The 27,801-nt window shown below is 37.7% G+C and overlaps 1 protein-coding gene across 3 annotated transcripts; it reads right to left on the minus strand.

Annotated features, from left to right (window-relative positions):
• Positions 1-282: 282 nt before the first annotated feature.
• Positions 283-27,074, minus strand: LOC103486928 (co-chaperone protein p23-2). 3 transcript variants are annotated; one of them, XM_051083948.1, is made up of 6 exons: positions 26,873-27,050; positions 26,253-26,439; positions 25,814-25,967; positions 24,893-24,921; positions 2,012-2,057; positions 283-594 (listed from the first exon to the last, which is right to left on the minus strand). In XM_051083948.1, exons 1-5 carry the CDS (start codon positions 26,875-26,877, stop codon positions 2,028-2,030), a joined length of 405 nt encoding a protein of 134 aa, XP_050939905.1. In that variant the 5' UTR covers positions 26,878-27,050; the 3' UTR covers positions 283-594; positions 2,012-2,027. The 3 variants fall into 3 exon arrangements, with proteins under 3 accessions (XP_050939905.1, XP_050939904.1, XP_008443308.1); XM_051083947.1 differs by having other exon boundaries at positions 283-1,005; XM_008445086.3 differs by lacking the exons at positions 283-594; positions 2,012-2,057 and adding exons at positions 23,383-23,643; positions 24,759-24,804 and having other exon boundaries at positions 26,873-27,074.
• Positions 27,075-27,801: the final 727 nt, after the last annotated feature.

Raw genomic sequence — 27,801 nt, forward strand, 5'->3', positions numbered from 1 at the left:
ATTTAAAAAAATATTACAAGCTCATTTTTATTCGCTCAAATTTTTTTTTTTTTTTAAAAACTATTTTGAGAAGTTATAAATCAATAATCAATATCCAAATTAATTGAATTAAAAAAATCAGTATAAGACAAAAAGTTCATATCAACATTGTTTTGGAATGTTTTGAAGTTTGAAGTAAACTTTAAGAGCTTTCACTTGATTATAGATATACACACACACTCGCTTTGCTGCTAACATCTAACCAAAACCAAAATTGGTATCAAATGCTCCGGGCAAACACAATAGCAGAAAATAAAGACACCATTTCAATCTTAAAAGGTAAGGGAACATGAATATATGACAAGGCGAAAGAAGAAATTGATGAACAACAAGGCTGCAAAATCAGCTAATGAGAGAGCTGTCAAATGTCTAAGTGCCACTTAATAACGTCAGTTTAGACAATTTTATTAGCACCAATCAGACATGATACAAAACTCCGATCAAGAAAGCAATCTAATTGTTTTAAGATATTACTATACAAACTTCACCTTCAAGTTGTTGGCTATTTCCAGCCGCCTTTTCTAGCTTCCTCTTGCCTATTCCAAGTCTGTAAATCTGTCAAGTAGTGTCGATAAGAAGTAGAAGATCATTAGAACCCATTACATTTGATAATCATTGTTCTTTTACAAGATAATAAAATTTGAAAAATTCTACTTCTAAGAAAAATTTGAAAGACAAGCCAGCCAAAATTTTCACGGTCTATGAAAAATTCGAAAAAGAGAGAAAATGGCAACCAAGTGGTTGATAGGTCGAGACATGGTCCCAAAAAACTATCAAGGTATCTGCCCATTTTCTTAATGAATGTGAGCCATAGTTGATGCAATAAGACTTGATGAAGGTTGTGGTCTTTGCGGGGGCAATTGCCTTCAAGCTTGAAATGAGCATGAGAGTCAGATCAATAGACTAATATGGCAATTCATTGTACCGTCGGGTACTGACTTAAGCAAGGAGTAATCCTTCTTCCTCCTTCAAAGCAGCGAAAGAATAAAATAAAGAAAGCATATTGCCAAATACCTTGATCAAAAGAAAGAAGATACTCCGTATAGAAGATGAGAAAAAAGGAGTGTCAATCGATCAGAAAGTAAGTATATTATATGCTTTTGAAAAATAGCAAACAAAAGACAGAATCATTTAAACAAAGCAATCAAAACATCTATGTAAGGTTATAGTTTGAAAGAAATCAACGCAAAGGATTTGTTTTGGGAGAAGACACTGATCTGAAAGGGAGCTAACCAAGCACTGATTTAAAAGAAAGCTAACCAGGCACTATGATTCGTCATGGACATGAAACACTTCGTCTAATTTTTTTACGTAATTATACTTCTATTGTTATCAATTCCACGTGGAAAAAAGGAGTGTAAATGACTTAAATAAGCTTGGGATGTTTCTATTTCATATTCTGCATTCACATGTTGAATAAGGAACCAATAAAACCAAAAACAATGAAAGAACCTTGCAAGAACTTATACCACAAAAGTTTATAGGGTATGTTTGGTACCTTCTAGTCTAAGAACATTTTCTTAAAATATTTTTAATAAAAAAATTACATCTTACATTTGTTTTAAACGTGAATAAAATAACAAATGTGTACGAGTGGGCTACATTCACATTTAAAAGTTATTCTAATAATTACAACCTTTTGTTTCTTGCTAGAAATTTTAAAAATTTTCTTCAATCACTTTAGAGTCAAATTCAAATAACAATTAAAATTACTAATTTTTTCAAACATGCTCGTAGCAAAAGTAGTTTGTTTTGAAAAGTATTTTTTTCACAAACGTATTCCGAAAACTATAAATTTTTTTTTATATATATATTCATGAGTGTTCGAGCAAACTTACATACACCATGGATTGAACTCATTATCTTTTAGTTAGTTATTGAAACCGTGTCTCCTTTTTTACCATTAGGTCAATCCATGATACTTAACACTGTAAGATTTATACGACACAACATATGGTTAAAGAGGACTTACAGAGCATTCCTCCATTCTAGCCTCTTCCATCATCTTGGCCCATATACTATAGAAAATTATTTATGTAACTTGTGTAAGCTGACGTCAATTTTTGGCTAACTAGAGCAAATGGGAAATAAATGGAATCAACTTACTTCAAGTTCGTCATTAGAAGTCAAAGCGGCTGCAAAATCAGTTATACTGTTAAACTCGAGTATTAGAAATATGTCAAGCAAGATTGGCAGTTTCATATTTAAGAAAACAGAAGCGGAGCTAAATCTGCTAAGGATCCCAATCTTAGGGCCGGGATAAGAAAAAAAGACTGGAATTGTATGATAATAAAAGAGAAAAAGTATACTAGCATAGCATTTAAATAGAGCTATCTCTCTTCGGCGGAAACTAATCTTCAAAATTCTGCCTACCCAAACCCAACTTCATCTTTTCATAAATTTGAACATAATCCAACATATTAAATGATTATAAATATGCCATATTGTCCTTGCTAATATTCCTAACAATACTCCCCCTATTTTCCTACTGATACTTTTGCACTTCAATCATAAACCAATATCATAAAATTATTTCAAGGGCATTTATAATATTTTCAAGGGAGGATATCTGCCATGGAAGGTTGGAAAATTCAAGTAGTTAAATGTTAAGTAAAACAGTAACAAATAAGGACCGAAAAATGTAAACCATGAACAATAGCATTCCTAAGTCCTCCAATAAAACAAGTGGATGAGTTGAATTTAAGATTAGTTGAAGACTAGGATTTAGTTGAAATAGTGGTTTAAAGAGAGGTTAAAAGGAAGTTTACTAGGTTGTGGTAGTGGCCTAAGTGTCATCGTTGATGTGCCATTATAAGGGTGTAATGGTTGTCAGAAGAAGGAAAGTTCGAAAAAATTGCCCAAGTATCAAGAAGGCGGCAAAAAGGGGCTTGAGAACCTCTAAAGTGTGATGTCTAGGCATTTTGAGGTTAGACAAAGCGGCCAAGATTGTTTAAATAACCTCCACAGACATGAAGTAGGTGGTCTTCAAGGAGTGCTAAGTGCCAATGGCCTTGCGACCACGAGGAAGTGTTGCTAGGCATTTAGGAGTGCAAAGAACCTCTAAGGGAAGGCTATGCGGCCAAGAGCATGTGGCCAAGGGTTGGCAAGCATGGCTGGGAGAGAAGAGCCATGCTAGGCGTTAAGGTGGATGTCATGCGGCTAAGGCAAGGCATGCGAGCAAGGGCACGAGAGAGGGTGTGCGGCGCTTAGATGTGTGTATACGAGTAGTCATGGAATTCTTGAAAGATATTCTCGCAAAGAAACGAAGGATGACCGAATATAAGACTGTAGCTCTAACGCAGGCAACAAATGCCGTCTTCAAGAATGGGGTACCAGAGAAGATAACATATCCTAAAAGCTTCACAGTGCCCTGCTCAATAGGCGACGTGGATCTTGGTTGCACGCTATGCGACCTTGGAGCAAGTATCAATTTGATGCCTCTCTCTATATTCAAGAAGTTGGGGCTAGGGAGGGCTCAACCTAAAAAAATGGCGCTCCAATTGGCAAGACAGATCCATAGCGCGTCCTGAAGGTAAGAATGAAGATAAATTGATCAAGGTGGACAAATTTATAGTCCCTGCAAACTTTGTTATTCTGGATTACAAAGTTGATCAGGAGGTACCAATCATTTTGGAGCGACAAACAGGCCGCACCCTCATAGATGTTCGCCAAGGGGAGTTAACCATACAGCTTAATGACCAAAATGTCACCTTCAACGTTGTTAACGCATTAAAACTCCCCTTCTGATGTTGAAAACTACAACGCAATTGAATCCCTTGGGTGAGATTATTGTGAAGAAAAAGTGTGCGGGGAGCTATTCAACCTTGAAGGATTCATTGAACAAGAAGACCTTGAAGGCGTTTTGGAAGAAGTCAACACTGTGTTTAACGCAAAGAAGTTTCCTTTAGATCTACAAACCAAAGGCGACAGAAAGAATAAACCATTAATTGAAGAGCGACCAGAACTAGAGCTAAAGCCATTACTAACCCATAAAAATATGCATATTTGGGGGAGAAAGACACTTTGTCCATCATCATCTTCGTCCAACTGAATACCCAGAAGAGAAGGCATTATTAAATATGCTGAAATGCCATAAGAAGGCAATAGAATGGACGTAAACATTAGCTGTAAGAATGTCGAGAAATAGCACATCCGCCGAAGAATAAACCATTAGCTGAAATGCCACGCATATTATGGCGTCGGCATAAGGAATGTCGAGAAATAGCACATCCGCCAACGTCGTAAGGTGTGTGTCGACAGATACAATCTATCCTGATGTTGAATTTATGATGTCGGGAATGGCCACCAAATCCCCAACATCATACACGTACACATTAGGGAAAAGGAAATAGTTTAATAATAATTTTCTTTTTCCCGGTGTCATCTAAATATACGTCGGTAAATATATGGCTATTACAGACGTAAACATGTACGACGTCAGGGAAAAGAAAATTATTATTTAATTGTTTTCTTTTCCTTGACGCCATGTATATACATGTCAGGAGTGGCCACCCAATTCCCGACCTATAAGTTGCCCATGTTAGGGAGAAGGAAACAATTAAATAATTAGATTGCTTTTTTCTGACACCATGCGTACGACGTTGGCTGTGGGGCCACTATTCCCGAAACCATATGTAAAACGTCGGGAATATGAGGCATAATGCCTGACGTTTTTACTTAAGGCGTTAGAACTAGTGGGGATTTCTCGATGTTTTCAAATATGTTTTTGCAGAACACAAATCTGAAAGTCAGAGAAAGAAAGGGTTAGAGAGAAAGAGAGACCGAGAGAGATTCGTCTGCTAGGAAGAAGGTCGTCGTTCGCTGTCGTCGTCGGGTTCCTCTGCTGAAGTGGTAGTTGATTGAGAAAATTGTTTGTTGGAAGTGTTAGTTGAAGCATTTTGATTGATTTGTTCAGGATATCCTGCAGTTATGGTAGCCTTTAGTTTTTAATTTGTTATTATATTTTGTTTGTTGAAACTGTTGAGGGAGGAGGGGGGTGCTCATTGTCACGAGCATGCTTGTCCAAGGCGTTCTTTGCCTATGGCCGCATGCCTAAATACCCCCAAATAACATTGTCTTTATGTCTTGTACGTAGTCTAGTCTATTGCTTTCCTTTTTGTGTCGTCAGGCTAGGGTGTGACGTATCGGCATTCTCATATGCAAACCTACTAAAATGTTCAAAATGTACTATAGGGAAAACATAGTAGTTGAAATTTTTTTTTCAAGAACATGAAGGGAGGCTACATCGTATCGCGAGTTTGTTTGCGACTTTCAGATTTTAATATGGTTAATTTGTTGATGGAGTAAAAACAAGTGCCGCACAATCGTGTTTGAAAGGCTACGATTGTGACAAGTGGTATCAGAATCATGCCTCTAACTTAACTAACCATGCTAGTATGATTCTCAAGTGTCGAACAAAGTTGTAGTAGAGTCTCAAAAGCCTTAAAAGGAGGTCGTGATGAAATCCGTGGTTGACTCTATCGATTGGACAGGGTGCTCCGAGAAGAGAAGTTAGCTCAAATAGAGCTTGGCGGATGGATGACTATTTCAGGGATGGTCGTGGTTATTTGTTCGAGGGGAGGATTGTGAATCCGACCAAAGTCTCACATCGGTTAGATAAGAAGATGATCTTCGGTATATAAGTGAGGACAACTATCTCCATTGGTATAAGACCTTTTGGGATGATACCAAAAGCAAATCCATGAGGGTGTATATCCAAAGTGGACAATATCATACAATTGTGGAGATATTCGGAGGGCTTATTATCCTAACAAGTGGTATCAGAGCCAAGTTGGCTAGTTGTCAGATAAGACACAACGATGTCCACGACGAATCAATCGAGTAAGGCATAAAAGGACCGACTAGTAGAGCTTGAAGAACAAATGCTCTACCTAGTGGAAGTTTTCGACTCCATCCGCTTCTTGGAATCCCGTCTCGGAGAAATTTTTGAGAAAGCTGATATTATTGATGTGGTGGCTGGCTGTCTCAAAGGATTACTAATACAAAAGTTGTTGGCAAGGGTCGACACTCTAGAAAGAAAAGTTGGACAAACTGGTAGGCACAAACGTAGGGATAGTTCGACAGGCTCTGTTACCCATATTGAGAAACGTGTCATTAAACTAGATAGCTCTCAGAAAAACACTTTTAGAAATGATAAACGACATATCAGAGGATTTCCGAGCTACCCTCGATGTCATTAAGAATGAAATAGCAGATGTGAACACGAGACTAAATCTCACACTGCGAGCAATGGCAAACCAAGCTCCGACCGGAGGAGCAATTCTTGTTAGCGAAGTAAAGATTCTAGAACCCATGCCCTTCTGTGGGGCAAGGGATGCAAAGGCCTTAGAGAACTTCATCTTTGATCTCGAGCAGTACTTCAAGGTCACAAACACGGTCACTGAGGAAGCCAAAGTGTGGTGGAGATCCTGATACGTTGACATACAAGAAGGGCGTTGCATAGTAGATACTTGGAATACTTTAAAGAAAGAACTCCGCTCGCAGTTCTACCCCAAGAATATGGAAATCCGTGTTCGACAAAAACTGCGTGAATTGAAACACATTGACCATATTCGAGAGTACGTAAAACAGTTCACGGGGTTGATGTTAGACATACATGATATGTCATAGAAAGAAAAAGTTTTCAGTTTTGTCGAATGGTTGAAACCGTGGGCAAAGACCAAATTATATGAACAAAGGGTCCAAGACCTCACGTTAGCATATGCAGCAGCCAAACGATTGTTTGATCTGTCCAGTGCTCAAGATGTGAGACGTCACCAAAATTCCTCACTTGGAAGAAACAAGAATAGTAGCCCGAGTTCTTCCAAAGTTATCGAGAGGGACAAACGTCCTAGTGGGGACCGTAGGCCTTACCAACCAAATACAGGGAACACATGGCTAGGACCCAATAAACAGAACTCATCGAATCGTTCTCTCAGTTGTTTCATATGTAAGGGATCGCATTTGGCTAGAGAATGTCCAAATAGAACTGCCTTCAATGCCTATTAGGCCAGACAGAAGAAGGTGAGAACCCTAGAATAAGGACCATAAAATTCCTATCGTCTCTCCAAGAAAAAGCAGTGGAGACAAGGGTGCCAGTGGAAAGGGGTCTAGTGTATGTTGACACCTGGATCAACCAAAAACCGACCAAGAGCACTATGGTTGATTCCAGTGCAACTCACAATTTTATAACAAAGATAGAAGCTAGACGACTAAGACTCCATTGGGAGAAGGATTCAGGAAGAATAAAGGCCATGAATTCTGTTAGCCTACCTATCGTCGGACTAGTGAAACGAATGATGAGAAGTTGGGAAGATGGAACGATCCCGTAGACTTTGTGGTTGTAAAGATGGACGACTTTGATTTGGTATTGGGAATGGAATTGTCGATTAGCATGCTTGTCCAAGGTGTTCTTTGCCTATGACCGCATGCCCAAACACCCCCAAATAATTGTCTTTATGTCTTGTACGTAGTCTAGTCTATTGCTTTCCTTTTTGTGTGTCGGGCTAGGGTGTGACGTTTCGGCATTTTCATATGCAAACCTGCCAAGGTTAAACATGTTCAAAATGTATTATAAGAGAGACATAGTAGTTGAATCTCCGACCAAGCCTTATTGCACTCTTTGCAAGCTAAGTTTTTCTTTGCCATTGACAATCTTCAATGCTTGTGGCACTTACCAGTTTTATAATGTTTTCAATGATTTCCTTTCTCTCTCATGTTTTATAAAACAATTTTCTCAAGAAGGTGAAGGGAGGCTACATCATACCATAAGTTTGTCTGCGACTTTCGAATTTTATACGGTTGACTTGTTGACGGAGAAGAACAAGTGCCGCACAATCATGTTTGAAAAGCTACGATTGTGACACTTACCAGTTCCTCAGCGAACAAAAAATGTGACAGGTTGATTGATTTGTAGCCTAATTCCTAAATTCATGTATGCTATATATTTGAACTCTAAACCAATCAAGAAATGTTTGTTGATGTCTTTTATATAAATCAAAAGCTCTTTGAGCTTGACGACATATCAACCTCAAATGTTTCTGAAGTTTGTGTAAATACAATAAAAAAGACTTTAAAATAGCTAGTGAAGTATAAAGTTGAAAATGCGTACTTGCGGCAGTCCCCTATTTCATCTACATTGTTGAGGATGTACTAATGTGCAAGTGAAATGTTAGAAACGAATCTATCGAGAAACTTAACTGGCTTCAGATACTTGCAAAATGCAACTCGCTCGCCACTGGTTAATGTGTATGTTGCATGTGAATATAAAGTTGTGAGTTTGTGTGACTATAATAACAAAGACTTTAAATAACTAGTTAAGTATAAAGTTGGAAATGCGTACTTGCGGTGGTCCGCTATTACAGCTACATTGTTGAGCATGCACCAATGTGCAAAGCGTTTCTCTTCCTGTGATAGAGTTTGTAAGCTTGACGCCCCTAACTGTCGTACTTTCTGCAAGTACACTTCAAACTCACAAATTACCTCGTCTTCGGGAATATTATCATCAATTTGTTCATCTTTAATGAATTGAGTTGCAATCTCACTTAGATATCACGAACAAAGATTTTCTAATACCCCTCAAGACGTGCTTTGCTTCGAACAAATTGTTTTAACGTGCGTAGACTATTTTCAATAGGATACATCCACCTGTAAGAGATCGGACCAACAACTTTGGTTTCATATGGTAGGTGAACAGCAAGGTGTATCATTACATCGAAGAACGCAGGTCAGAATACTCTTATCGTTCTTGCGCACAAGTCACAAAACAAAACCACACATTTCAGTAACAGTGAAACATTTTTCCGGTAGAGAATACCAATAGGGAGAAGTCGATGTAGCAAAACGTGATAGTAATGACCTAATATTTTTCCGTCTCTGTCATTCACACATCGTGAAATATTAGAAACAAATCCATCGAAAACCTTAACTGACTTCAGATACTTGCAAAACGCAACTGGCTCGCTTCTAGTCAACATGTACGTTGCATGTGACTTCACAAATCTGTTAACGACTTCTATAAAGTGTAAATCCTTTCTTATTTTCAAATTTTGTAAGTCCAACCGAGCATTCATGATATCTTTCAATATTTAACAACGTACCAACCAAGTTGTCACGATCATTCTTTTTAATATGCATTACATCTAGTTTATGACGTAATGGTAGTTTTAAAAGAAAGAAAGTTTGAAAAAGATACTTCCTCTTAGTCTTGTTGAGAGCTCTCTTTTTATTCTTATCTTTCAGCTATGAATGTTTACTCATAGCTGGAAAATCCAACGAATCTAGCTGTCCAAGATATCATGCCCATTAAATACAATTGGAGGAGTCTTACGCTCTACCTTTCCATCATGTAGCTAACTTCTACGCCAAACGTGATTCTCTAGAAGATAACAACGATGTCTCTCATGAAAGATATTTTTCCTCTTATCTCGAACAACGATTTGTCTCTTATGCATATGGAACATGTCTGATACCCTTTCGTACTCCACCCGGATAAGTTACTATACGCCGAGAGGTCATTAATTGTCAACAACAAAGCTGCATACGATGAAATCTCTATACTATTGAATAAATCATAATAATTTAGAGTATATAGTAATGTTTTACACAGGAATATATATAGACCTCAAAGAAACCACTAAATGGAAATTCATCAAATGGAAAATACTAATAGTTCATAAACCCTAATTTTCCTTTAACACCCTCCCTAAAACTTATGGTGCTAGAATCACGAAATTTTGTTTACTAAGAAAACGTCTGAATCAATTAAGTAGATATAGGATAACATCAGAAACCCACGAAGAACAAACACACAAAGAACTTCTAGGCTAAAGAAAAACTCATGAAGATCGAAATGAAAAACTTATGGGATAGAAACATAGATCCGTGTGTAGAGATCTATCACAAAACCTACGAATAACAAAACAAGAACTTATGGGAATAATAAAGATCCAGATAGAGAGATCTGTACAAAAATCTGAACGCATAAAAAAATTGAACTAGATCGGTCTAACTAAATCTGAACCGAGCCAACCAAACTACATTAAACAAATTAGCCTGAACCGAACTAGTCTAAAACGCATGGGTCAAACTGGTCTACTTAAAACACAAAACCAGGGCACACAACTTACAATGCACGATAAAAATGGAGATACTAGCGGCAGAACGCAAGGTAGGGCATGAAAAAAGGGTCGGTTGAATCTAGTAGGTTGGAGCGGCGGAATGAGCAAAATTTAGTGACACGACATAAATGTCGGCGAGGGTCTCAATGAATCTAGGACGAATAAAAGAGAAGTGCTATGGTGGAATAACGCCAAATAGGATGGGCAGCACCGGATCTGGCGGCGTTTGCATGCTAATACTTCAATTACTTATCAAAGGAATGTGGCAGAATTGTCGTTAACGAGTTGTACACGGCGAAGCAACAACGAAGCTGGCGAGACGACATCGGGAAAAGGTGGGCAGAGTGTGATCTAGGAGGCGCGACTTCGATAATGACTACAATCAAACCTAACGGCATGTAATGGAATTGTCGTTTACGAGTTGTACACAACGAAACAAAAACTAAGCTGCCGACACGACGGATCGGAAGGAGGTGGACAGAGTGTGATCTGGTAGGTACGACTTGGATAGTGACTATAATAAAACCTAATGGAGGATAACTCTGCCTCAGTCGACGAATGATCAAAGGAGGGGAAGATCGAATGGGGATGTAGCGGCTAGAATCCAATGAGACCACAAGCCCTTCCAATCGAATACGAGGAACACCTAACGAGGATCGAATAATCATAATCCATCCAATCGTCCTCTCAGTTGTTTCATATGTAAAGGACCACATTTGGCGAGAGAATGTCTCAATCGAATTGCTTTCCAGCCCTCTTTAACCTCGGATTCAGATGATAAGTCGAGGCGAGCAGAAGGTGAATGTTCTTAAACAGAAGAAGGTGATAACCCAATAATGGGGGCCTTGAAATTCCTATCATCTCTCCAGAAGAAGGTGGGGGAGACGAGTGGACCGGTGGAAAAGGGTCTGATGTACGTTGACACCTAGATCAACCAAAAAGCAACCAAGAGTACTATGATCGGTTCTGATGCAACTCACAATTTCATTTATGAATAAGAAGCACGTTGGATAGGATTGGGAGTAAAAAAGGATATAGACAAGATGAAAGCCGTTAATTCCGAAACCTTCTCAATCGTAGGAATATCGAAGAAAACATCCCTAAACTAGGCGAATGCAGTGGGAATGTTGATTTGGTCGTGGTTCGCATGGATGATTTCCATGTGGTATTAGATATGGAATTTCTCTTGAAACATGAGGTCATTCCCATGGCACTGAGGTGAAAATGATTTCAGCCCTACAGCTGAAAAAAGGGCTCAATATTTGAGCTGACCTTTACGACCATCCCGTTGGTGGATGAGCAAGTTGAAACTGGGACTGTTTCAGCAAAGATCCAGAAAGTTATGAATGAATATGTTGATGAAATGTCTCATGCCAAAGTCACTGCCTACTCGACGGGGGATTGATTACGAGATTGAGCTTGACCTAGGAGCCAGACCGGAATGGCTCCACCTAAGCTAGCTTAGCTCAGAAAACAATTAGATTAGTTGTTGGCTGGGCGATTCATTAGACCTGCGAAAGCACCCTTGGGCCCTATGCTGTTTTAGAAAAAGAAAGATGGAACACTTCGACTATGTTTAGACTACCGAGTACTAAACAAGGTTACAGTTCGAAACAGGTATCCTCTCTCGATCATAAATGATTTGTTTGACCAATTGAATGGGGCTCAGTACTTCATGAAGCTTAACCTCCGGTCAGGCTACTACCAGGTTCGAATAGCACATGGGGATGAATCGAAAAACTACTTGCGTAACAAGATATGAAGCCTTCAAGTTTCTCGTAATGCCCTTCGGCTTGACAAACGCCCCCGCAACATTTTCAACCTTGATGAATTAGGTATTTCACGAGTATTTAGATCAATTCGTGGTGTTTTATCTTGATGATATTGTGGTTTTCAGTTCAAATCTTGCAGAACACCAGGTCCATCTTTGATTAGTCTTTGACAAGCTCTGACAAAACTAGTTATCTGTTAAGAAAGAGAAATGTACTTTTGCTCAACCACGTATCAACTTTCTGGGTCATGTCGTCGAATGCGGAAAGATTCGAATGGACGAAGATAAACTACGAGTTATTAAAAGGAGTGGGAAGCCCTCACTTCCGTGACAGAGTTACGTTCCTTCCTCAGATTGGCTAATTACTATCATCGGTTCATTGAAGGATTCTTAAGAAGCGCCGCTCCATTAACTGAGTTGTTGAAGAAAGGCAAGGGTTAAAGATGGCCAGTTCAATGTCAAATTACTTTTGATGAGTTAAAGACAACAATGACGAAGGGTTCTGTCCTTGGATAGGTTAACGAGTCTAAGTCGTTCGTAGTTGAGACCGACGTGTCGGACTTTGCTCTTGAAGGTCCTCACACCATTGCTCCGATACACCCTAACACCTTTCCAGACTTCGGGTCTCTGGCTAACCCGTCTTTCCAAACTTCACGGCTCTGGACAACCACTTTATCGCAAAGGCATCAACCTATTATGATACCACTGTATCACGTGGTGTCACCTTCTCTTGAGGCATTGACCTGCTCTAATACCACTCTGTCACGTGGTTAGATCTGAAGTTAACCCAACGTGCGGCACTTGGCTAAATAATATGCCCACGTTAGCCAAGTAAGCCTTTTATGGGGTTAGTGCACCAAGCACTGATGATGAATGTGCAGCGAAAGTATTTGAGATGCTTGATGGGCAAGAAAGGGTCTAGGCAAATGAGGGAATTAGGCTTAACACTTCCTTGGAATTATTCCCTTTATTCCAAGAATGCTTAAATACAAATGGGTTACAATGGGTTATCCTTTGCCAGGGTATTGCCATTTGCAAAGGATGAGGCAAGTTTGCCTTGGTTGGCTAGGACATGCCAAATACCAAGGTTGATTACAAATGAGCCCCCTTACTCCTATTTATAACCTCCACAACCAACCTAGGGGCTTAGAAGGTCGTTAAGGACCTATCTAGAACATCCAAGGTGGTTTGGTCCTTTACAATTGATTCTAGAACATTCTGAGCCTTCCATGACACTTCAGACTGTCATCTCATCCTTCTGGACCGTCATAGAAGCTTCTGGACGTGTCTGGATGGTGCTAGGTGTCAAAGGCATACTTGTCCAAGGTATTATTTACCCATGGCCGTATGCCCGAATACCCCTAAATTGCTTTATCTTTATGTCTTGAAAGTAGTTTAGGTTAATTCTTTCGTTTTCGTGTCGCCGAGCCACAGTAGCCACAGTGTGACATTTTGGCTTTTTCATATGCAAGTCTGCCAAGACCAAAAATCTCAATATGTACTATAGGGGGTACATGAGTACGACCCCCGCCCAAGCCTTGTCGCACTCTTTGCAAGCTATGCTATTTTCTTTGCAATTGACAGTCTTCAATGCTTTCTTTATGATGTTTTCAACTATTTACTTTCTCTCTCCCGTTATATAAAAACGTTTTCCCAAGAGCGTGGAGGGAGGCTACATCATACCGCGAGTTTGTCCGCGGGTTTCGAATATTGAACGGCTGATTTGTTGACTAAGCAGAACAAGTGCCGCACAATTGTGTTTGAAAGTTACGATTGTGACAAGTGGTATTAGAGCCAAATCGGCTTATTGACGATAAGACTGAAACATGTCGTAGGCGAACCCATCGGGCAAAGCACAAAAAGATCGACTAGTAGAGCTAGAAGAGCAGATGCTCTACCTAGTCGAAGTTCCCGACTCCGTCCGCTACTTGGAGTCTCGTCTCGATGAAATTTCCGAGAAAACCGATATAATCGATGCGGTAGCTGGCCGTGTCGAAGGATTATCGATACAAGAGTTGTTGGCAAGAGTCGACACTCTAGAAGCAAATGCTGGAAGAACTGTTAACTATGAATATGGGGACAGTTCGTCGGGCTTTGTCGCCCACATGGAAGGACGTGTCAACGAGCTAGATAGTTATCAGAAGACACTCTTAGAGATGATAAACGGCATGTCAGAAGATTTTCGAGCTACCCTCGATGTCGTAAGGAGCGAAATCGCAGATGTGAACACAAGACTGAGTCTCACAATGCGAGCAATGGCAAACCAAGCTCCGGTTTGAGGAGCAGTTCCTGTTACTAAGGTGAAGGTTCCGGAACCCAAACCCTTCTGTGGGGTGAGGGATGCAAAGGCCTTAGAGAACTTCACATTTGATCTCGAACAGTACTTCAAGGCCACAAACACAGTCACTGAAGCTCCGGTTGGAGGAGCAGTTCCTGTTACTAAGGTGAAGGTTCCGGAACCCAAACCCTTCTGTGGGGTGAGGGATGCAAAGGCTTTAAAGAACTTCACATTTGATCTCGAACAGTACTTCAAAGCCACAAACAAAGTGACATTGGCGACGATGTATCTGTGTGAGGATGCCAAGTTGTGGTGGAGGTCCCGATACATGGACATACAGGAAGGGCCTTGCACAATAGATACTTGGGACGTCCTAAAGAAAGAACTTCACTCGCAATTCTTCCTCGAGAACGTAGAAATCCTAGCTCGGCGAAAATTGCATGATCTGAAACACACTGGCACCATTCGAGAGTACGTGAAACAGTTTGCCGGCCTGATGTTAGACATTTGCGATATGTCAGAGAAAGACAAAGTTTTCTGTTTTGTCGAAGGGCTGAAACCGTGGGCCAAGGCCAAGTTATATGAACAAATGGTCCAAGACCTCGCGTCAGCGTATGCAGCAGCCGAACGGTTTTGATTTGATCAGTGACTCTCAAGATGTGAAACGTCACCAAAGTTCCTCACCTGGAAGGAATAGAAATAGTCGCCCGAGTTCTCCCAAAGCTGTCGGGGGAGACAAACGTTCTGGTAAAGACTGCAGACCTTACCAGTCAACCACCGAAAATACATGGCGAAGGCCGAATGATCGAAGCCCAACCAAGCGTCCCCTCAGTTTTTTCATATGTCAGGGGCCACATCTGGCAAGAGAATGCCCGAATAAAGTCGACTTCCATGCGTTTCAGGCCTTATTAATCGCGGATTCAGATGATAAGTCAAATCAAGCTGAGGATGAAGCGGGCCTGATAGATGGGGGTGAAAAGACTCGAATAGGGGCCATAAAATACATGTCATCTCTCCAGAAAAAGTCAAGGGAGAGACACGTACCAACAAAAGGGGGCTTACTGTATGTTGACACCTAGATCAACCAAAAGCAGACTAAGAGCACTACGGTTGATTCTGGTGCAACTCACAACTTCATAACTGAGGCGGAAGCTAGACGTCTAAGGCTTCGTTGGGAGAAGGATTCAGGAAGAATGAAGGCCGTGAATTCCGTTGCCCTACCTATCGTCGAACTGATGAAGCGAACGACGATAAAGTTGGGAGGATGGAAAGGCCCCGTAGATTTTGTGGTTGTAAAGATGGACGACTTTGATGTAGTACTGAAAATGGAGTTCCTCCTTGAACATCAAGTCATTCCAATGCCTTCAGCCAAATGTCTAGCGATTACCGGATCTTTCCCCACGGTAGTACAAACAGATATTCGTCAGCCTAACGGGTTCAAAATGATATCGGCCATGCAACTAGACGAGAGTCGCGCCCAAGAGGAACCACCATCTATGGAGATCCCGCTTGGGGCGTTGGAGAAAAGGGAGGAGACAGCCCCCAAAGACACTCTGTGTGTCCTGGAGAAGTGCCGTGGTGTGCTGCCAAATAGTTGGCCCAAGCCTTCGTCGATGCGAAGGAGGACCGACCATGGGATAGAGTCGCCACCAGAGGTAAAAGCGTCTGCAAAGAATGCTTATCGCATGACGCCGTCGAAGTTAGCCAAACTTCGGAAACCATCGAAGATGTTATTGAATACAGGATTTAGTAGACCTGTACAAGCTCCGTAAGGAATCCATGTGCTTTCCCTGAAGAAGGACAGAAACCCACAACAGTGTATTGACTGCCGTATCCAGAGTAAGCTCACAGTTTGCCGCAAACACCCACTCCCCGCACTCGCCAGGATGTTTGATCGCCCATGTGGGGTGAAGTATTTCCCGAAGTCAGACATCCGATCGAGGTACTGTCGAGTAAGAACAACGAAGACAAAGGGACTCGAGACAACTTGTGTCGCTGGACATGAAGCATACGAGTTCCCCGTGGTGTCACTGAGTCTTACCGATGCCAAGGGAGGAAAGTGTTGTTCGGTGCAGAGCCAGATAAACGTGCTGAGTCATGTAAGGGAGTGCCACCAAAGTGGGTTGTTGAGAGAATAAGACACTCAGTGAAGTGAGAACCTCGAGTGTCAGGCCGCCTTCAATGGTTTGAAGTAAGCCATGATCGAGGGGCCAAGTCTTGGGGTCGTCGATGCGACCAAGACTCCCAAAGTTGAAGCCGAGCAATTCAGCTGTGCACTCGGAGAATATCTGCATCATTGTGTTAATGACAGACAAAAGAATTGGATTCAGCTGCTGAAGGTAGCCCAATTCGGTGATGGTGCTCAGACAGACTTACTGATCAAGAGAAGTCCGTTTAAGATTAAAGGTAAGAGGCATTCTGTATTGCCGCCGCTCGCTGATGGCCCTTACGTAGGGGACCGCCCTCAAGTCCACAGAGTTGAAGAGGAATGGGAACAAATGGCCGACATCGCTCGAGTGTGCCTAGAAGAAGCTTCAAGGCCGATGGAGGAGAGGGTAGATCAAAAGCGATGCCCTCTTGAGTTTGAGTGGATGACCAAACTCCCAATTAACGGTGTAACAACGCCGTACTATTATCTGTCAACCTGGACCTAGAGGAAGACAGAGAAGTCAAGGAAGTCCTTGCTGACAGAGTAAGGACTGGTAGAAGGCCCACGAGGGAGATGCATAAATTCCTGGTGAAGCGGAAAAAGACCCTCGTGGAGGTAACAAGTAGAGAACATGTCAAAGACCTTAAAGCGTGGACGCAGAAGACCGAAGAGCTCCAGCTTCGCCAATTGACGAGGACGTCAACCGTTTAAGTGGGGGAGAATGTCAAGGGCATACTTGTCCAACGTATTATTTACCCATGGCCGTATGCCCGAATACCCCTAAATTACTTTATCTTTATGTCTTGAAAATAGTCTAGGTTAATTCTTTCGTTTTCGTGTCGTCGAGCCACAGTGTAACATTTCGACTTTTTCATATGCAAGCCTGCCAAGCCCAAAAATCTCAATATGTACTATAGGGGTACATGAGTACGACCCCCGCCCAAGCCTTGTCGCACTCTTTGCAAGCTAAGTTATTTTCTTTGCAATTGACAGTCTTCAATGCTTTCTTTATGATGTTTTCAACTATTTACTTTCTCTCTTCCGTTTTATAAAAACGTTTTCCCAAGAACGTGGAGGGAGGCTACATCATACCGCGAGTTTGTCCGCGGGTTTCGAATATTGAACGGCTGACTTGTTGACCGAGCAGAACAAGTATCGCACAATCGTGTTTGAAAGTTACGATTGTGACACTAGGCAAGGCGTGCACCGACATGTGCCATCCGAGCCTCTCGCGCGCATTCCAGCCCCATCTCGGGCGTTCGCAGGCCTTCTGGAATCTTCTTGAGCCTTCCCTTTCGTCATCGAAAGTTCTAAAAGCATCTAACATTGTTTGGGCCTTCGGCGGACATAGGCGCAGGCACAGGGTGCCGCGTGTCAAGGGCATAAGGTTTCTTGTCAAATGGCCCCAACTTTATTCTCTTCACTTCCATCTAAAATTTTGAAAACATAGTTACTAATCAAATATTTTTCATTAGCAAAGGAAATGCAAAAAATATTGTCAGACTAATGGAAATATGGATACTTTAGAACCACAGCATCAACAATTTCTTGTTGAAGTTTGAAAAGTAAAATGAACTAGTTCTGTCTTGTATATCTCTCATATATAGTTCATGGTTTCACCTATAAGAATGTGGAATGTTAGGAAGAGCAAACTGATCAATTTCATTGTAAAACGAGGACCACATTCCAAAAATCAAATTCCAGAAACAGTACTTGTCTACTCTAACAATCCTCCCTACATTATTTAATCGGTTTTTCTCTAATAGGTTCTCCTATTTTAGACTCTCCTAATATCACTCCCATTCAAATCTAAACACAAAAGAAACCAAAATTGACATAAAGTATAACATGGAAATTTTGGCACTAAGTGATGATGTACTCCTTGCTAACCCTCTTGGATGAGTTGCAACTTACAATATGAAGAAAAAATGGCAGTATATTATCTCCGAGGATAATAATCTAATCATAAGCTTAGCTTATGAATACTAAGTATACGCAATAGATTATAGACTTCAAATCTCATTTATGTTTTTTCTTTAAAAAACATTTAGCCTTAATTAAATTAACAAAGGATTTGTAATATAATTTCAAAATAATATTCTATTAATATTTGGGTTTGGGTTGGAGTTGTTTAACCGGTTTGAAAAAGTTGGGTAATGTTATTAAAGCTTTTTTTAAATTGACTAATATATTACGAAATGTGTTTCAGTAAAACTCTATATCCAAAAAAGCTAGAAATGCAAGTTCAACTTTTACTCTAAAAACAAACCTCAAAACTATCTACAAAGCGTCTAAGTGGCACTCTCACCCTCAAACCCAACCTAAAAAGTTTCTACCAAAGTGTCTAAGAAATGTGAAAGGCAAACTTCAATTCACAAAACAACTATAAAGTGTGCCTAAGTGTCTAAAAACCAATCTAAAAAATTTGCAAAGAGAGTTTTAATAAATCTCTATACCCAAACATGCTAGAAATGTTAAGCTCAACTTCCACTGTCAAACCAAACCTCAGACACAACCTACAAAGTGTTTAAGTGGTAGCTTCACACTCAAACCCACAACAGATTACTAACTCAAACATACAATAAGTGTGAAATATATGCATGATTGGCTACCGTAACTGCAGGATAGCCACACACAATATCGATGCATGCTTGAAGACTTCAATTTTTAACTTTAGTTTAAAGAAATACCTAAGTGTTTGAAGGTGCATCTCCTTCTTGTCCTAGCCTCAACCGTTTTTTAATATCATCACCTTTGCACCGAAGATTTTGAACACCATCTTGTGTCGACTCTTCAATAATTTGTTGTATTTCCAACTGTATGAAAGATCAAGTTAGATTAAATGTATTAAATAACACATGAATTTACTTAGTCATGTTAATATAGTACAAAAACTATATGTATGCATCTTTCGCCTTATCAAAATTCCTACAAACTGTCTAAGAAGTGTGATCAAAATAGCACTTCAATTTTCAATATACCTTCAAAATGTGTGTAAGTGTGCTTGGTCACATCTTTACACTCAAACCCAACCTAAAATGTATTTAAAAGGAGTCTAAGTGACAATTTAACTCTCGAAACAAGTTAAAACTACCAAAGCGCGTTACTTTCGAACTAAAAGCTAACTAAAACGATTATTAACTCACAGAACAACTAACAATAAAAAAAAAAGTTTGTGAAAAGATAGCAAGCCCTATCACAAGGAGAAGTTTACCAGCATAAGGAATTAGCATATTTGCATTTTCTACTAGAGCTCCAAGCCTTGTTTGCGTGATTCTGCATCGCAATTGTCCTATACTCACAGCCCAAATGAATCTTCTAGGATCTTGAACAAGCCTCTTAATTTAAGTGGTAGACCACTGTGCTGTAGTATTAAAGAACCAACGTCATAATAGAGAAGCAAGCACATTAGTATACTGGAAATTTAAAAGCACACTACATCCATGTAATAGAGAAGCAGGTACATCAGTATAATGGAAAATTAAAAGCACACTACATCCATGTAATAGAGAATTTACCCAATTCCTTTCAACCTCAACCATTTAGAACTAGAATTCAAGTGGCTTTTACTGATCTAAGGAAAGATGTAATAAAACAAGTGTCAAAAAAACGATGTAAAAAGTAGGACAAATTAACTATGAATCTACCTATGTTCCTAAAATTGAAGCAATCAGCACTAATACCAATAACAGAAACCATGCAGATCTTAACTACATAGACAAATCATCGAATCGTCGTCCAAGAAAAAAGAAAACCTCCTCTCCTTAGAATTCCCTATCTACATCCAAGCATCATAAACAGCTTTAGTTTGAACAAAAAATTCAAACACTTACCGAAGATAAAGAGCAGAAAGCCGCTGGTGAGCCCTGCCATAGCCAAGATCGAGCCTCACAGCCTCCTCACACTCTCTCACTGCCTCACCCAGCCGACCAAGTGCAGTCAACGCCGCGGCCCTATTGCTCCGATAAGCAGCATTTTCCGGGAACAAAGAAATTGCACGATCATACAACGACAAGGCTTCTACAAAACTCCCTCTTCTATACAATTCATTCGCAGCCCTTTTGACCTCCTCTGAATCGGAGCTCGCCATTGCCCTTTTAACCACCCAAGTTTCACTACCAAATTGTAAATTCCCAGACCCCAAATTCCCTTCAGCAAGATTTCCTGGACTCCCCAATTTGGCTCCCTGTAAAAGGAAACACAAACTGCTTTCTCGGTTATCCTTGTTGTTATTGAAAGAAGAATAGTATAGAGAAGAGGAAGATGAGAGAGGTTACCTGTTGAAGACGAGGGAGACAGTGAGAGAGCAAGGGAGACAGTGAGAAAGCAAGGGAGAAAGTGAGAGAGCATGGGAGAAACGTGAGAGAGCAATGAGAAATACATGTCCGGTGGAAATTTTCGGGATACAGCTGGCGAGTAACGGCTTCTTTAGTTTGACCCTTTGACCATTTTAAATAACGTTGCTTATTTTAATCTTCCGTAATTTGATTTATTTACAAATATATTATTAAACATTATTTTGTTTCATATTTAGGCTTCTTTTCATTTTCATTTTTTTATTTTTATTTTCCTTTTCTTTATTTTAGTTCATAAAGTTTTCCTTCTTATTTTTAAAATAATTTTTCATGAGAATTAAAAGATAGAAGACTTATTTAAATATAACAAAGTGAAATATTTGCTGCTTTCTTATATTTTTGAAAAGACTCGTTGGAAGAACTAATAAATATTTTTAATTGTTTTTAACTTATAATGAAAAATTACAATTAAATTTATTTGACTAATGAGAGAAAAAATATATGATGAATTAAGAAATTGTGTTGGTTTTTTGTAGTTCAAATAATTAATAATAATACTGTGTTTAATATATGTTTATAATTGTATTATAAATCATTTTAGTATGCATTTTTTTATTGATGCATTTTAAGTTGTTCGTTGAACACAAATAAATTTGAAAGAAATATGAAAATATATACTATGAACTAAATAATCTTTTTAACAATATTCCCAATAGAAACTTGCAAGATCAACGTTGTAATAATTAAATATGGGAGTAAAAACCTTTTTTAACAATTTTATCTCAAATATTTAATTAAAAATTGTCAAAAATAGAACATTTAACAGAAAATCCTTCGTAGAAAAATTGAATATATTGAATTTTTTTTGTTTTATTCTTATGAAGTGTATGTAGTTTGTCGATTTTTTTTATCTTTTAAAAAGAACATTTAATTTATATTTTCAAAAAAACACAATATCACTTTTAGAATTCATTAAGACAAAAGAAAACAATCATAATCTTTAAAAATAGAACATTAAATATGAATTTGTTATCATGGATCCTATGTTATTTCTTAAACAGATATTTTAAAATTTAGAATAATTGAGATAAAAGAATTTGATATACAAATCTAAGGATTACTATTACACTCATATGTCAATTTATTATGGTTGAACAAAAAAAATAATGTAATGACATCTTTTAGATCTTTTAATAAATTAAAAAAGATTAAATTATAAATATGATTGGGTGATTTTATTTAATAAATAAAAAAGATGTGATGTTCATTGGGTTAAAAATCTAAAGTAATTATAAGGAAAGCACTTCACTCCAATCAATTTGACCGTTTAAGTTAAAATGATACAAAACATTCAAATCAATTATTCACACAAAACAGTGCTTGAAACAAACTAGAAATTGAAAACCTAGATAGAGTAAATTTTCAATTGAGAATCTCAAATTTCATTTAGACTAAAAAGAACCAAACTGATACTTAAAATTAATCACATTTTTATGAGCATAATTACAAAAATATTTGAAAATTATATTAGGCACACAAGCAAGTAACTAAGGTTATAATGGAAAAATAACCATTTAAAGGAAAAAAAATTGTAATTCAATTAACGTGTACGTTAGGTCTTAATTTAGTTGAGTTCTTGTAGGTTTGTAAATTTCTAAAATATTTCAACTCTAATATTTTAAGTTTATCGTCTCAAATTTGCATTTTTAGCTAATGGGTTACAAATTGATACCTTCGAAACAAACACACTAATGCTACAAAAAATAAATCAACTTCTTCTAACATACATGCAACCCTAAAATGGAGACTCGATATTTATCAACCCACTCTGCACAATCACAAGGTCATCAGTTTGAACCCTAACAAAACATTATCATTTTTTTCACATAATTTTTTTTCTTTCAAGAGTGTTCGTATTTATTTCACATTCATAAACTCACAAAACAATTGTGTCTCACCTATATTTAATCCCCTTGGATGGTAGGAGATATCTGTAAGGTACCTAAATATGAATATTGGTAGTGTAAGCTAGTAAGGAAGTATAAGGCCAATTACATAGGACAGTTAGTTATTGGGTCTTGTTATAAATAGAAGGGTGTGTGTGTGAAAGTAGGCAATCCTTGTAGAGTGCCGATCCAAGGCTCCAGGAGCCGAGTGGTTTCAAGTGTCTTGGGTTATCATGTAGCGGTTGATTTTATATTTCAATACGTTCCTTCTCGCTAATAACATCTCATTTCCATATTGTCAAGGAAAAGGAAATTGTTATGTTTTATATATAATAAATACAAAAGTAAGAAAGCATACGTACCAAAATGTTATATAAATCAGAGTCAACTTTTAACTCCCTAGAATCAAAAGTAATGAACTTTTAGAAAATGTCACAAGGAAAACATATGAATATATAGATACAAACAAGTATTACAATAGAAATACGGTATACAAATTAAGGGTTATATCAATCAAGTTCCTAAACTTGTATAAATAAATAATTGATTAGTGATTTACAAGCTAATTTTTACTCTGAAGAAAAATTAAGAGTTTTATTTCGAAAAGTAGTAAATCACTTATCAATTATCTAAACTTTCAGCATCACTTGATTATAGATATATATACCACAGCTTTTCTCCTGCCAACATCTAACCAATATTGGTATCATATGCTGTGGGAAAACACCATAGCAGAAAATACAGACACCATTTCAAAGTTAAAATGTAAAGGAAGGTTCATGAATATATGAAAAAACGAAAGGAGAAATTGATGAACAATGAGGCTGCAAAATCAGCAAATGAGAGAGCATACAAATGTATAAGTGCAGCTTAAAAATACCAAGTTTAGACAGCTTTATCAGCACCAATCAGATTTGATACAGAACTCAATCAAGAAAGCAATCGAATTGTTCTAGGCTATTACTATGCAAACTTCACCTTCAAGTTGTTGGCTATTTACAGCCTGTCTATCCTAGTTTCCTCTTGCCTTTTCTAAGTCTGGTAGATCTGTCAAGTAGTGTCAATAAGAAGTAGAACATTAGTGGCCATTACATATGCTAATCATTCTACTTTTATAAGATGAGATGATAAACTTATGTACAGACAATGCCTCTGTATCATTGTTTACTTTTTAAGGAAATTTTGAAAAACAAACCAGTCAAGATTCTCAGGATGTAATTAGAAAAAAAAGAGAAATAAATAAATGGTCAAAATTTAAGTATATTTTATACTTTTGGAAAATAGAAAAACTAAAAACAAAAATCATTTTAAAAAAAGGTTAACGCAATCAAAGCGTCTATGTAGGGTTATAGTTGGAAAGAAATCAATGCAAAGGATTTGTTTTAGGAGAAGGCAATGATTTGGAAGAGAGCTGACCAGGCACCATGATTTTTCATGGACATGGAGCGCTTTGTCTAATTTTTTATGTAACTATACTTTTATTATTGTTATCAATTCCACATGGAAAAAGGAGTGTAAATACCTTAAATCAGCTTAGAATTTTTATATTTCATACTTTGCCAAATGATTTATCCATCATTCACATGTTGAATAAGGAATCAAGAAAACCAAAAACAATGAATGAACCCTGCAAGAACTTATAGTACTCAAGTTTTAAGGCCAAGGGTATGTTTGGTACCTTAGTTTAAGAACATTTTCTTAAAATATTTGTAATAAAAAAATTACATCGTGCATTTTCTTAAAAGTGAAAAAAATAATACATGTGTATGCTATATTTATATTCAAAAGCTATTCTAATAATTACAACCTTTTGTTTCTTGTTATATATTTTAAAGATTTTCTTTGATCACTTTAAAGTCAATTTCATTTAACAATTAAAATTACTAATTTTTTCAAACATTTTATATATATTTTCGTGAGCGTCCAAGCCAACTTACACACACCCTCGACTAATCTCCAAGGACAACTCGCCTGACTCTACACATTTGGATGTTAAGAAAACTCGTAAAATATTAATTTCTGGCTATGTGGCCACCATGGATTGAACTCATGACCTCTTGATTAGTTATTGAGACTGTTTTTTTTTTGTACCACTAGGTCAAGCCATGATGGTTAACGCGGTAAAAATTACAAAAAACACGATATGGTTAAAGTGGACTTACAGAGCATTCCTCCATCCTCAACGCTTCCATCATCTTGGCCCATATACTATAGAAAATTATTTACATAGCTTGTGTAAGCTAACTTAAATTTTTGGCTAATTAGTGCAAATGGGAAATAAATGGAATCAACTTACTTCAAGTTCGTCATCAGAAGTCAAAGCGGCTGCAAAATCAGTTATACTGTTAGAACTCGAGTATTAGAAATATGCCATGCAAGATCAAAGTTCTAATTTAAAGAACTTTGAAGCTACAAGTGCTGAGTCAAACTTGACAAATAGCATAGCCAAACGGTAATGGAATAGCATGGATGGCAATTTTATATTTAAGTAAACAGAAGCAGAGCTAAATCTGCTAAGGATCCCAATCTTAGGGCTGGGGATAAGAAAATACTGGAATTGTATGATAATAAAAGAGAAAAACTGAAAAAGTATACTAGTATAGCATTTAAATAGAGCTAACTCTCTCCAACGGAAACTAATCTTCAAAATTCTGCCTACCCAAACCCAACTTCATCTTTTCATAAATTTCAACACAAACCAACATGTAAGTGATTATAAATACGGCACGTTGTCATTGCTACTATTCCTAACAATATTCCCCTATTTTCCTACTGATACTTGGGCACTTCCATCATAAACTACTGTTATAAAATTATTTCAAGGGCATTTAAAATATTTTCAAGGCAGGATCTGCCATGAAGGTTGGAAAATTCAAGTAGTTAAATGTTAAGTAAAACAGTAACAAACAAAGGCCAGAAAAAAGGGCAGTGATTTTTTTTTTTAAGTGTAAGGTTGAAAATCTCAGATTGTTGAATACAAAAAGGAGAAGCTCAATATGGATGTTTTCCTATCAATTGTTGGCCCATCCTTTCAAGGAAGAAATGGAGAATTGTTCGGCTTCTTCTGGTATTTCACAAATTATAGTTCGACAAACTTTTATGTAATTGTAAAGTTTTAATGTGACTTCCTTTAGAACTGAGGTTCTTCCCTTTTTGTATATTCTATCTACATTTCCTAAGGTGTTTGAGAGCATCTATAATATAAATAAGAACTTACAGTCTGACTCGTCTTCATCACACCATTTGTTCCAGTCAACCTTCAAGTATGGAGCAGGTTTTTCTTCTGTTTTCAAGAGCCTTTTCCACCAACCTTTTTGTTCTTTTTGGATGGAGCAAATTATGTTCCTCAAGCTAACCTTAGTTTTACAGCCCTGTATCAAACAAAGAGAAAGCTGCCGCATAAATATAAAGTAATGTTAAGCCAGCAGAGTAAGAGTGCTACTTAAGTTTCTACTCTGCCTAAGCTTAATGTTGAAAGCTGATTGTTATTCTTGCTGTTATATGTCAAATCAATGACCGTATGCTAGGAGAATAAGAAACTACTAGATATGTGATACGACCAATGTAATGAACGCATCAAGGTCAAGGTCTGTCTAAACACGGTCTAAACAGAAAAAAGAAAAAAGAAGTGCATCAGAAGTTAGTCAATAACTCACCTCCGGCACAATGGAGCCAAAGAGCTCCAAAGTGAAGTCAAAAGATGAACCTTGCAACCCCTTTGCAGAGAAGCTAAATAACCCATGAGGTTCACATTTGACAGAAATATCTTTGGCATCCGGTAAAGAAACGGTCAGATAAACCCTATCCGAACGCTGAGCCCATAGAACCTCCGGATTACGACTACTGCATACACGAGAAAGACTATGGTGAATCGCTGATGACTTAACTATTGCCTTCATCCATCAAGGCAATCAAAGCCCCAACTCTATCATGCTGACCCACATTTACCACCCTTGCACTCATTCAAACAGATTGCGACAGCATCTTCCACCAGCAATTCATCCAATAAACAAAACAAAACCAATTTTATCCCAAAATTAAAGAAAAACCCAGGTTGGAAATGGACATTTTCACATTCTTTAATCCCAAAGAAGTTAAAGGGGGAAAAAAACTGAAAAATGGCATGATTTAACTGGGAAAAAAAGAAGACTATATAGGAAAGTAAAAGGGGCGAAAAATCAGAATCAGAAATGGCTAAAAACGCTGCAATAAAAGCCAGAGAATCGAATACAAGTACTGAAACATATGAAGAAACAGTAAAATTAACAGAAAATACCTCATTCTGGGGAGGAAGGAGAGTATTGATCGGAAGGGATGTCGAAGAGAATCGAGAGAAACCCTTCTAGGCTAAGACAGTGGAGAAGTTTTTGAGCCTCAATTTAAAAATGGAAAGCCTCCCTGGGGCTTCGTGCGTGACCGTTTAAACCCATTTTTGCTCAAACTGGAAGATTTTGTTTGATTAAAGTAACTTCGACTATACATACTTTTTCTTTTTCAATCTTTTTTTATTTATTTATTTTCAAGACACTACACATTCCTACAATTAATCATGGATTCTTATTTGATAAGTTATATATCACCTATTATTAATCTCAACCAAGTTGGAAGTTTAAGTCTTCAATTTTTAGAATATATACAATATTTTATTTCTAACGTGTTTCAATCTCATCGATATGAATGAGAAGAATTAGATTCAAGTAGCTCATCTTTTTTATTGAAAAATCGATCAATTTTAAACTCATTATTAATGCGTTAATATTTGATTATTACATAATATTGCATGACTTGAGTTATCAATTTTTCTTTTATTTCTTCATTTTCATTTTGGACCAGAGAATGAAATAGTTGTGATAATCGGAAGAGAATTTTAAAGAGATAAAAAAGAAATGTAAAAAAATACCTAAAATCTTTATTACGGTTTTTCAAATATTATAATACATTTATTGAATAAGTCCGTTGGACTACACATAGATGAAATCAAACTAATACTAATTAATGCAGCACAAAATATAATCATATCAATATTAAATACTCTAACCGAATCAACAAATTCAATTGAGGTTCATGACCAAGATTAAAGAAAAAAGGCCCATTATTAACAATATCTACTGAAAAAACTTGATATTGACAACTTAAATGATTGTTTTTGAACAAAATATTGGCAAATTAAATTGTACACTAACCTTCAATTTTCAAAAGTTTTTT

Source organism: Cucumis melo, chromosome 4 (assembly GCF_025177605.1).
Source record: "Cucumis melo cultivar AY chromosome 4, USDA_Cmelo_AY_1.0, whole genome shotgun sequence".
NCBI lineage: Eukaryota > Viridiplantae > Streptophyta > Magnoliopsida > Cucurbitales > Cucurbitaceae > Cucumis > Cucumis melo.

Excerpts from the sequence above, each read along its gene's own strand:
- LOC103486928 (XM_008445086.3), bottom strand. Across the intron at positions 24,922-25,813 it reads TGATGAAGACGAGTCAGACT|CCGCTTTGACTTCTGATGAC; the intron begins GTAAGTTCTTAT and ends CTGATTTTGCAG. Across the intron at positions 23,644-24,758 it reads TGAGGATGGAGGAATGCTCT|ATCTACCAGACTTAGAAAAG; the intron begins GTAAGTCCACTT and ends ACTACTTGACAG.